General features: G+C 40.3%; 1 protein-coding gene across 3 annotated transcripts in view; it reads left to right on the plus strand.

Annotated features, from left to right (window-relative positions):
- Window positions 1–12,136, plus strand: part of CCDC175 (coiled-coil domain containing 175) — an 83,834-nt gene that overhangs the window by 30,649 nt on the left and 41,049 nt on the right. For all 3 annotated transcript variants that reach the window (XM_058429854.1, XM_058429852.1, XM_058429853.1), the window contains one exon: window positions 4,817–4,898. In XM_058429854.1, the coding sequence (XP_058285837.1) occupies window positions 4,817–4,898 (82 nt within the window). The remainder of the gene's footprint in view (window positions 1–4,816; window positions 4,899–12,136) is intronic.

The following is a 12,136-nucleotide window of genomic DNA, read 5'->3' on the forward strand; positions in this document are numbered from 1 at the left end:
ATATATTACTTATTTTTTGATAACTTGCTTATCTCCTGCTCCCTCTATGGAATGTAGTTTTCATGAGGGTAGGGACCTTGCATATGCTGTATCCCTAGTATCTGAAACATATCTGGCATCGTATGTGTTCAATAATTGCTTCTTAAGTGAAAGAATAAATAAATAAAATACTAATTCATCAGTCAAAGAAGTACACATTTTTGCATATTTTGATAAATACATACATAAATATGTTACATGGGGAGATGGGAACTGGAACTTTTTGATTTCATAAGTAAATATGACTTTCCTGGAAAGTATGTTCTTTTTTTTCTTTTTCTTTTTTTTAAAATACTTTAAGTTCTAGAGTAAATGTGCACAACGTGCAGGTTTGTTACATATGTATACATGTGCCATGTTGGTGTGCTGCACCCATTAACTGATCATTTACATTAGGTATATCTCCTAATGCTATCCCTCCCCCCTACCCCCACCCCACAATAGGCCCCAGTGTGTGATATTCCCCTTCCTGTGTCCAAGTGTTCTCATTGTTCAATTCCCACCTATGAGTGAGAACATGCAGTGTTTGGTTTCCTGTCCTTGTGATAGTTTGCTGAGAATGATAGTTTCCAGCTTCATCCATATCCCTACAAAGGACATGAACTCATCATTTTTATGGCTGCATAGTATTCCATGATGTATATGTGCCACATTTTCTTAATCCAGTGTATCATTGATGGACATCTGGGTTGGTTCCAAGTCTTTGCTATTGTGAATAGTGCTACAATAAACATACATGTGCATGTGTCTTTATAGCAGTATGATTTATAATCCTTTGGGTATGTACCCAGTAATGGGATGGCTGGGTCAAATGGTATTTCTACTTCTAGATTCTTGAGGAATTGCCACACTGTTTACAGTCCCACCAACAGTGTAAAAGTGTTCCTATTTCTCCACATCCTCTCCAGCCCCTGTTGTTTCCTGACTTTTTAATGATTGCCATTCTAACTGGTGTGAGATCGCCATTCTAACTGGTATCTCATTGTGGTTTTGATTTGCATTTCTCTGATGGCCAGTGATGATGAGCATTTTTGCATGTGTCTGTTGGCTGCATAAATGTCTGCTTTTGAGAAGTGTCTGTTCATATCCTTTGCCCACTTTTTGATGGGGTTGTTTGTTGGTTTCTTTTTCTATTGATTGGAATAGTTTCAGAAGGAATGGTATCAGCTCCTCCTTGTACCTCTGGTAGAATTCAGCTGTGAATCCGTCTGGTCCTGGACTTTTCTTGGTTGGTAGGCTATTAATTATTGCCTCAATTTCAGAGCCTGTTATTGGTCTACTCGGGGATTCAACTTCTTCCGGGTTTAGTCTTGGGAGGGTGTATGTGTCCAGGAATTTATCCATTTCTTCTAGATTTTCTAGTTTATTTGCGTAGAGGTGTTTATAGTATTCTCTGATAATGGTTGGTATTTCTGTGGGATCAGTGGTGATATCCCCTTTATCATTTTTTATTGCGTCTATTTGATCCTTCTCTCTTTTCTTCTTTACTAGTCTTGCTAGTGGCCTATCAATTTTATTGATCATTTCAAAAAACCAGCTCCTGGATTCATTGATTTTTTGAAGGGTTTTTTGTGTGTCTATCTCCTTCAGGTCTTCTCTGATCTTAGTTATTTCTTGCCTTGTGCTAGCTTTTGAATGTGTTTGCTCTTGCTTCTCTAGTTGTTTTAATTGTGATATAAGGGTGTCAATTTTAGATCTTTCCTGCTTTCTCTTGTGGGCATTTAGTGCTATAAATTTCCCTCTACACACTGCTTTAAATGTGTCCCAGAGATTCTGGTATGTTGTGTCTTTGTTCTCGTTGGTTTCAAAGAACATCTTTATTTCTGCCTTCATTTTATTATGTACCCAGTAGTCTTTCAGGAGCAGGTTGTTCAGTTTCCATGTAGTTGAGAGGTTTTGAGTGAGTTTCTTAATCCTGAGTTCTAGTTTGATTGCACTGTGGTCTGAGAGACAGTTTGTTATTATTTCTGTTCTTTTACATTTGCTGAGGAGTGCTTTAGTTCCAACTATGTGGTCAATTTTGGAATAAGTGTGGTGTGGTGCTGAGAAGAATGTATATTCTGTTGATTTGGAGTGGAGAGTTCTGTAGATGTCTATTAGGTCTGCTTGGTGCAGAGCTGAGTTCAATTCCTGGATATCCTCGTTAACTTTCTGTCTCGTTGATCTGTCTAATGTTGACAGTGGGGTGTTAAAGTCTCCCATTATTATTGTGTGGGAGTCTAAGTCTCTTTGTAAGTCTCTAAGTACTTGCTTTATGAACCTGGTTGCTCCTGTATTGGGTGCATATATATTTAGGATAGTTAGCTCTTCTTGTTGAATTGATCCCTTTATCCTTATGTAATGGCCTTTTTTGTCTCTTTTGATCTTTGTTGGTTTAAAGTCTGTTTTATCAGAGACTAGGATTGCAACCCCTGCCTTTTTTTGTTTTCCATTTGCTTGGTAGATCTTCCTCCATCCCTTTATTTTGAGCCTATGTGTGTCTCTGCAGGTGAGATGGGTTTCCTGAATACAGCACACTGATGGGTCTAGACTCTTTATCCAATTTGCCAGTCTGTGTCTTTTAATTGGAGCAATTAGCCCATTTATATTTTAGGTTAATATTGTTATGTGTGAATTTGATCCTGTCATTATGATGTTAGCTGGTTATTTTGCTCGTTAATTGATGCAGTTTCTTCCTAGCATCAATGGTCTTTACAATTTGGCAGGTTTTTGCAGTGGCTGGTACCAGTTGTTCCTTTCCATGTTTAGTGCTTCCTTCAGGAGCTCTTTTAGGGCAGGCCTGGTGGTGACAAAATCTCTCAGGATTTGCTTTTCTGTAAAGTATTTTATTTCTCTTTCACTTATGAAGCTTAGTTTGGCTGGATATGAAATTCTGGGTTGAAAATTCTTTTCTTTAAGAATGTTGTATATTGGCCCCCACTCTCTTCTGGCTTGTAGAGTTTCTGCCGAGAGATCAGCTGTTAGTCTGATGGGCTTCCCTTTGTGGGTAACCCGACCTTTCTCTCTGGCTGCCCTTAACATTTTTTCCTTCATTTCAACTTTGGTGAATCTGACAATTATGTGTGTTGGAGTTGCTCTTCTCGAGGAGTGTGTTTGTGGCGTTCTCTGTATTTCCTGAATTTGAATGTTGGCCTGCCTTGCTAGGTTGGGGAAGTTCTCCTGAATAATATCCTGCACAGTGTTTTCCAACTTGGTTCCATTCTCCCTGACACTTTCAGGTACACGAATCAGACGTAGATTTGGTCTTTTCACATAGTCTCATATTTCTTGGAGGCTTTGTTCGTTTCTTTTTACTCTTTTTTCTCTAAACTTCTCTTCTTCCTTCATTTCTCTCATTTGATCTTCAATCACTGATACCCTTTCTTCCAGTTGATCGAATCAGTTACTGAAGCTTGTGCATTCGTCACATAGTTCACGTGCCATGGTTTTCAGCTCCATCAGGTCATTTAAGGACTTCTCTACACTGGTTATTCTAGTTAGCCATTTGTCTAATCTTTTTTCAAGGTTTTTAGCTTCTTTGCGATGAGTTCGAACTTCCTCCTTTAGCTTGGAGAAGTTTGATTTTCTGAAGCCTTCTTTCATCTCATCAAAGTCACTCTCCATCCAGCTTTGTTCTGTTGCTGGTGAGGAGCTGTGTTCCTTTGGAGGGGGAGAGGTGCTCTGATTTTTAGAATTTTCAGCTTTTCTGCTCTGTTTTTTCCCCATCTTTGTGGTTTTATCTACCTTTGGTCTTTGATGATGGTGATGTACAGATGGGGTTTTGGTGCAGATGTCCTTTCTGTTTGTTAGTTTTCCTTCTAACAATCAGGACCCTCAGCTACAGGTCTGCTAGAGTTTGCTAGAGGTCCACTCCAGACCCTGTTCGCCTGGGTATCAGCAGCAGAGGCTGCAGAACAGCGAATATTGCTGAACAGCAAATGTTGCTGCCTGATCATTCCTCTGCAAGCTTCATCTCAGAGGGGTGCCCGGCCGTGTGAGGTGTCAGTCTGCCCCTACTGGGGGGTGCCTCCCAGATAGGCTACTTGGGGGGGGTCAGGGACCCACTTGAGGAGGCAGTCTGTCTGTTGTCAGATCTCAAACTCCATGCTGGGAGAACCACTACTCTCTTCAAAGCTGTCAGACAGGGACATTTAAATCTGCAGAGGTTTCTGCTGCCTTTTGTTTGGCTATGCCCTGCCCCCAGAGGTGGAGTCTACAGAGGCAGGCAGGCCTCCTTGAGCTGCGGTGGGCTCCACCCAGTTCAAGCTTCCTGGCTGCTTTACCTACTCAAGCCTCAGCAATGGCGGGCGCCCCTCCCCCAGCCTTGCTGCCACCTTGCAGTTTGATCTCAGACTGCTGTGCTAGCAATGAGCGAGGCTCCATGGACGTTGGACCCTCCGAGCCAGGCACGGGATGTAATCTTCTGGTGTGCTGTTTGCTAAGACCCTTGGAAAAGTGCAGTATTAGGGTGGGAGTGACCCGATTTTCCAGGTGCTGTCTGTTGAGGCTTCCCTTGTCTAGAAAAGGGAATTCTGTTACCCCTTGTGCTTCCCAAGTGAGGCAATGCCTCGCCCTGCTTCGACGCTCGCTCGGTGGGCTGCACCCACTGTCCTGCACCCACTGCCCGACACGCCTCAGTGAGATGAATCCAGTACCTCATTTGAAAATGCAGAAATCACCCGTCTTCTGCATCACTCATGCTGGGAGCTGTAGACTGGAGCTGTTCCTGTTCGGCCATCTTGGCTTAAATTCGAAAGTATGTTCTTATATGAATCTGTTTGGCTTCCTTTGTTCATAGGTGTTTTTTCACAGATAACAAAGAAAAACTGGATGATACATCTAATGATGAAAAAAATGAATTCCTGAGCAAGATAAAACAGGTAAGAAGGCAGAAGTAATGACTTTTAGATTATAATTACGTTTCATTTTTAGTTAATATTTAAAATATGTGTGAGAAATATAGAATTTTTCAAAAGGATATTTTTCATTGACCAATAATATGTTTGTTTGTAGTAATTTAAAAATTTTTATCTCCTCCCAAAGTACTTTAAATATATGAAAGAGCAAAGATTGTCCATGTACAGAGGAACTGTTTTTTGGTAACTTTTCATGTGAGTATGGGTACATTAGGACTATCCATGATTAATGGATTAATGGATATTTTTGATGTGAATTATTTAGAAAGTTAGAATCTTCTTGCTGTTGTGTGTTGCACCTGTGAAGTGCAGCAAGCTGCTCTACACTTGAGAATATTCTAAATATTATATATCATATTGTGATGGTTAATACTGAGTGTCAACTTGACTAGATCGAAAGATGCAAAGTGTTGATCTTGGGTGTGTCTGTGAGGGTGTTGCCAAAGGAGATTAACATTTGAGTCAGTGGGCTGGGAAAAGCAGACCCACCCTTAATCTTGGTGGGCACCATCTAACCAGCTGCCAGTGTGGCCAGGATATAAAGCAGGCAGAAAAATGTGAAAAGACTAGACCAGCTTAGCCTCCCAGCCTACATCTTTCTCCCATGCTGGATGCTTCCTGCTCTTGAACATCAGATTCCACATTCTTCAGCTTTGGTACTCAGACTGGCTTCCTGGCTCCTCAGCTTGCAGATGGCCTATTGTGGGAACTTATGATTGTGTAAGTTAATACTCCTTAATAAACTCCCCTTTATATATACATCTATCCTGTTAGTTTTGTCCCTCTAGAGAATGCTGACTAATACACATATTATAATATAATATTCTAAATACTTATTTAGAAGCATTTGAGTAAGATTTAGCCCCCAGGATAACTCACTAGACATTTTTCAAACTTAGGTTAAAAAACATCATATCATAAGTAGATAATCATGTGGGTAAACCAAGATTTAGCCTCAAAATATTCAGTGAAGCATTCATTAGGATAGTGAAAAATTGGGGGTGAGGGTTAGTAATACAATTAAAATTCAACAAAAAGGCCTTGGTTAAATAAGTATCAGTATTGCTCATAATATGTTATTGAGTGACAAATACTATATTATAAAACAGTAGGCTGGGCATGGTGGCTCACACCTGTAATCCCAGCACTTTGGGAGGCCTAGGTGAGTGGACCACCTGGTGTCAGGAGTTCGAGACCAGCCTGACCAATATGGTGAAACCCCATTTCTACAAAAATACAAAAATTAGCCGGGTGTGGTGGTGTGCACTTGTAGTCCCAGCTACTCAGGAGGCTGAGACAGGAGAATTGCTTGAAACTGGGAGGCAGAGGTTGCAGTGAGCTGAGATGACACCACTGCACTCCAGCCTGGGCGGCAGAGCAAGAGTCCCTCTAAAAAAGAGAAACAACAGCATGTATGATATGATCCCATTTAATTACTTATATACACAAATACACATACACACTAGACATAACTGAAATTCTTCTTGTCCCTTGTATTGAAGGAGAAATATCCTTAGTGTCTCTTCCCAACACCTTATATATCCAAACTTAATTTCCTTTCTTTTCTTCTCTTTCTTTCTTTTTTTTTTTTTTTTTTTTTGAGACATGGTCTCACTCTATCACCCAGGCTGGAGTGCAGTGGCATGATCTCAGCTCACTGCAACCTCTGCCTCCTGGGTGCAAGCGATTCTCCTGCCTCAGCCTCCCAAGTGGCTGGGATTACAGGCTTGTGCCATGACACCTAGCTAATTTTTGTATTTTTAATAGAGATGAGGTTTCATCATGTTGGTCAGGCTGATCTCAAACTCCTGACCTAAAATGATCCACCCACCAGGCTGGAGTGCAGTGGCATAGTCACAACTTACTATAGCCTCAACCTCCCAGGCCTAGGTGATCCTCCTGCTGCAGCCTGCTGACTAGCTGAGACTACAGGCACTCACCACCATGCCCAGCTAATTTTTAAATTATTTGCAGAGACAAGGTCGCTTTATATTGTCCAGGCTGGTCTCGAACTCTTCAGTTCAAGCAATCCTCCTGCCTTGTTCTCCCAGAATGCTGGGGATTACAGGCGTGAGCCACCACCCCTGGCCACACATACTTAATTTTAATCGTTCAGGACTTGGGTCAGGTACTCTCTGTCTACATCCTCTATCTTTGTTTTGCCCAAGTCAACCAGGATATAAAATTCACATTTTTCACTAGTTTCTAAAACAATTTTAATTACACTAAGCATTTCATGATCTATTGCAAACTCTGTTGGAAATTTTAGTGGTCATGGGGAGAAATCTGTTGCAGAGCACAAAGCCATCTTGTTCACCACCTTTTCTTTCTCTCACAGTTCTTCATCTATCTTCTTGCCGTAGGATACCACCCCACGTCCAAATTCTTCTCCCTCTTTTACAAAGCGTCATATCTGCCTCTGCACCCATGCCCTGAGGCTCATCAGGGATATCAAAGGCAGCTCCCTCCCAGAAGAATGATTTGTACTAATTAAATGCTTTCCATTTTTGCTTTTGTGAGCTATCAGCATTAGAGATGGCTTCCACTCTGGGCTACTGTGATTCTTTTAGTTGCAAGGATACCTAACAACAGACAGAAACCAGACAAGATTGGTTTGTTGGCTGGTTGGTTGGTTTCAAATTTGTCTTTCATTTTGTGAGCAAAATATTATTTTTCCTCCCATTTATTTCCTACTGCAGAAGCTATTAGACAACTTTCTGACAACTCCACATTTTCTAGCCCACATGATTTTCTGAACAGTCTAGGACCCTAAACTGGCATGGCTTACTTGGTCAAAGAGTTTTCCTTTAATCCATAGCCCTTAGCCAAATTCCATGGTTATAAGTGAGTGATCACTTCAAAGAGTGCAAGGCTCTTGCCTATTTGTTATTTTCACTAGGGTAGAAACTATGGGCTTTTAGTGACATCCAATCATAATACTCATGAGTTATTGGAGGATCGTTCAAAGATTGACATTCAACTCGAACTTTACCTTTTTTTCCCAGCATCTCCCCTCCCTCACCAGCCCCTAGCAACCACCATTCTGCTCTCTACTTCTGAGTTCAGTTTTTTTTAGATTTTGCATATAATTGGGATCATGTAATATTTGTTTTTCTGTACCTGAATTATTTCACTTAACATGACGTCCTCCAGGTTCATCCATGTTGTCACAAATGACAAGAATTTCTTCTTTTTTAAGGCTGAATATATTCAGTTGTGCATGTATACATTTTCTTTATCTGTTCATCGGCTGAGGAACACCTAGGTTGATTCTACATCTTAGCTACTCTGAATAGTGCTGCAATGAGCATAGAAGTACAGATATCTCTTTGCCATACTGATTTCATTTCCTTGGGATATATACCCAGCAGTGGCATTGTTGGATTTAGCTTTTATTATTATAAAATATTACACATTACAGAACAATACATAAACCATAAATATACAATATTTATGTACATATTTTTGATGAATATAATTTATTAATTTTAATGAAGTCCAGCTTATCAATCTTTTTCTTTTTAGTTAATGTTCTCTATGTCCTATGTCATGAGACTATTCTCTTCTGTTACCATTGAGAAGCTTTGCTGTTTGACCTTTCACATTTAAGACTACGAACCATCTGGAATTTATGTATGTGTGCTTTGAGATAGTGGTCAAGATTCATATTTTTCCATAAGGTTTTCCAATTAACCAGCACCATTTACTGAAAATACAATCCTTTCCTTCTACATTGTGGTCATACTATTGTCATAAATCAAGTGTAGATCATAAATGTATATGTGGATTGTTGACTCTATTCATTTGAACTATTCATCTCTCCTCACACTAAAACAATATTGTCTTAATTAGTACCTTTAAAATGAGTTTTTATGGCTAGTGGTATAAATCCTTCACCTTTGTTTTTCAAAATTGTTCCAGCTATTCTTGACCTTTTCAATTTTGTCACGTTCTTCCAAAAAACCTGTTTGGATTTTGATTGGGATTGTATTAAATCTGTAAATCAGTTTGAAGAGGGTTTCACATTTTCACAATATTGAGGCTTCCAATCCATTAACATGGCATATGTCTTTTGTTTTAGATCTTTGTTCCCTTTGCCTTAGCTGTTCAGTTTCACTACAATGTGTCTAAATTTTCTTTTCATTTTTCCTCCTTGGGATTTATTTGGCTTCTTAAATCTGAGAATTTCTATATTTCATAAGTTCTGCAAAATTTTCAGCCATTATGCCCTCACCTGTTTCTTTTGTCCTATCCTACCTGTGTTGCCCAGGCTGGTCTCTAACTCCTGGGCTCAAGTGATCCTCCCACCTCTGCCTCTCAAAGTGCTAGGATTACAGGCACGAGCCACCATGCCTGGCCTATAGTAGATTTGATTGCTTTGTTTTACAGTGTTGATTTTACTCAAATGTTTAGAAACTCTAGATATTTGTTCATCTTTTAATTGTGCATTCTTGTTTTTTGTTGTTGTTTTTTTTTGTTGTTGTTTTTTTGAGACAGGATCTCGCTCTGTCACCCAGGCTGGAGTGCAGTGGCATGATCATGGCTCACTGCAGCCTCGGACCTCCCAGTCTCAAGCAATCCTCCCACCTCAGCCTCCCAAAGTGGTAGAATTACAGGTGTGAGCCACTGGAGCCAGCCTTAATTGTGTATTCTTCTTGTCTCCTGTTTACTGAGCCTGCATGTAGTAATTTTGTGGGAGATGCTGGGTGCAATGGTGTGCCTGTAATCCCAGCTACTAAGGAAGCCGAGGTGGGAGGATCATTTGAACTCAAGAGTTTAAGACCAACCTGGGTGACATAGTGAGATGCTATCTCTAAACAGAAAAAGAAAATGGAAAAAAAAAAAAAAAGAAATTTTGTGGCAAGAGTGGAATGTGTTGATGGGCTTATACATGGTGGGGGGTGGGAGGGATATATGTCAGGAAGAAGAGGACCTGTCTTGTCTTAGGTATGGTAATTCTATACCCAATTCTAGACTCCTGGGAATAGTTGCTGCCTGCGGTACTCACCGGTTTGGTTTGGAGAAAATCTCCACTACAGTTGGCTGATTAGTGTAAGTGTCAGAAGTAAGGGGATAGTTGAAGCAAATACTCCAGTTACAGTTGCTCAATTGGCCACCCCAGGGAATGGCCCAGGGCCCTCTTTTCTTTGTATCCCTTAACTCTGACTTTAGGGTGGAGTTCTTTCTTAACCTTTCTACTTTTGCAAGTCTTTTGGTGCAAGACTTTTTAATGCTAGTGTTAATCTTTTTCTGAGACTCCAACTGTATGTATGTGATTATTCGTATTAATATATGTATCCTCTACATATCATACCCACTCTTCTGTATTTTCTACTTTTTGCCTCCCATTCCTGTATTCTAAGCAGAGTGGTCTTATTTGAATTCTTAATTTTAGTTATTGTGTTTTTATTTTACTTATTTATTTATTTTTTGAGATGGAGTCTCTCTTTGTTGCCCAGGCTGGAGTGCTATGGCACGATCTCAGCTCACTGCAACCTCCACCTCCTGGGTTCAACCGATTCTCCTGCCTCAGCCTCTGGAGTAGCTGGAACTACAGACGTGCACCACCATGCCCGGCTGATTTTTGTATTTTTGGTAGAGACAGGGTTTTGCCATGTTGGCCAGACTGATCTCAAACTTCTGACCTCAGGTGATCCACCTGCCTCGGCCTCCCAAAGTGCTGAGATTACAGGCATAAACCACCACGCCTGGCCAGTTACTGTATTTTTCAACTGGTAATTATTTGATACCTTTCAAATTTGCTGTGTCACTCATTACCATTTCTAATTCCCTGTCATCATTTTCAAGTATGTCTAATATTTCTTTGATCATAATAAGCATAATAGTTTTATAGTTCAGTGTCTGATAATTTCAATGTCTTATGTCTTTATGGGTCTGTAGTCTGTTTCTGTAGTTTGTTGTTTCTGCCAGTGTTTGTCCATGCTCTTATTTCCTTCTGTTCCTGGTGGAAAACCGTATACTGGACATTGTACTTCAACAAAAAATGTTTGTGCCATGGTTTGGCTGTTTCCCCACCCAAATCTCATCTTGAGTTGTACTCCCATAATTCCCACATATTGTGGGAGGGACCTGGTGGGAGATAATTTGAATCATGGGGGCAGTTTCCTCCATACTGTTCTTGTGATAGTGAATAAGTCTCATGAGATCTGACGGTTTTATCAGGGGTTTCTCCTTTTGCATCTTCCTCATTTTCTCTTGCCACCACCGTGTAAAAAGTGCCTTTTGCCTCCCACCATGATTCTGAGGCCTCCCCAGCCATGTGGAACTGTAAGTTCAGTTAAATCTCTTTTTCTTCCCAGTTGCAGGTATGTCTTTATCAGCAGTGTGAAAATGGACTAATACAGTTTGTAAAAACAGTTTGAGGATTAAGATAATGGTGTTTTCCCCAGGAACAGTTTATATTAACTTCTGTCAGATGGATAGGGTGTTATAAGTTCCAAGCTACCTTAATCCATGCTAAGCATCCCTGGTGATCAAAGTCAAGCTGGACTTGTTAACTTTCAATTTACCTTTATCCAGAGAGTGAAGCTCTCTGGAATCCCAGACTAAAATAGTGGGAGGTTTATGTAGGCTTAACACCTGGATGAGCATTACATGTTGGCTTTTGTTCCACTTGCCATGCAAAAAAACCCAAAACTTGGTTTTCAAGTGGTTTCTTCTATGTTAGTAAGTGTCTTCAGGGCAGAGGAATTTTAAGTGCTAGCCTTACCACTCTGGATTCTTGCATTCTCCTAGAATTAGGCCTAGCAATTCCCTATTATCCTTAATTTTTTTTTTTTATTTTTTTAGATTCAAGTACATGTGCAGGTTTGTTACAAGGGTATATTGCATAATGCTGAGATTTGGGCTGCTAATGATCCCGTCACCCAAGTAGTGAACATAATACCCAGTAGGTAGTTTTTCAACCCTTCCCCACTTCTCCACCTTTTTGGAGTCCCCAGTGTCTATTGCTCCCATCTTTGTGTCCATGGATACCTAATGTTTAGCTCCTACTTATAAATGAGAATATGCAGTATTTCATTTTCTGCTTCTGCATTAATCCACTTAGGATAATGGCCTCTGGGTGCACCCATGTTGCTAGAAAGGATATGATTTCATTCTTTTTTATGGCTGCATAATATTCAATGGTGTGTAGTTACCACATTTTCTTTATCCATTCCACTGTTCGTGGGCACCTGGGT

The sequence above is a fragment of the Hylobates moloch genome, unplaced genomic scaffold, assembly GCF_009828535.3.
Source record: "Hylobates moloch isolate HMO894 unplaced genomic scaffold, HMol_V3 SCAFFOLD_16, whole genome shotgun sequence".
Lineage (NCBI taxonomy): Eukaryota > Metazoa > Chordata > Mammalia > Primates > Hylobatidae > Hylobates > Hylobates moloch.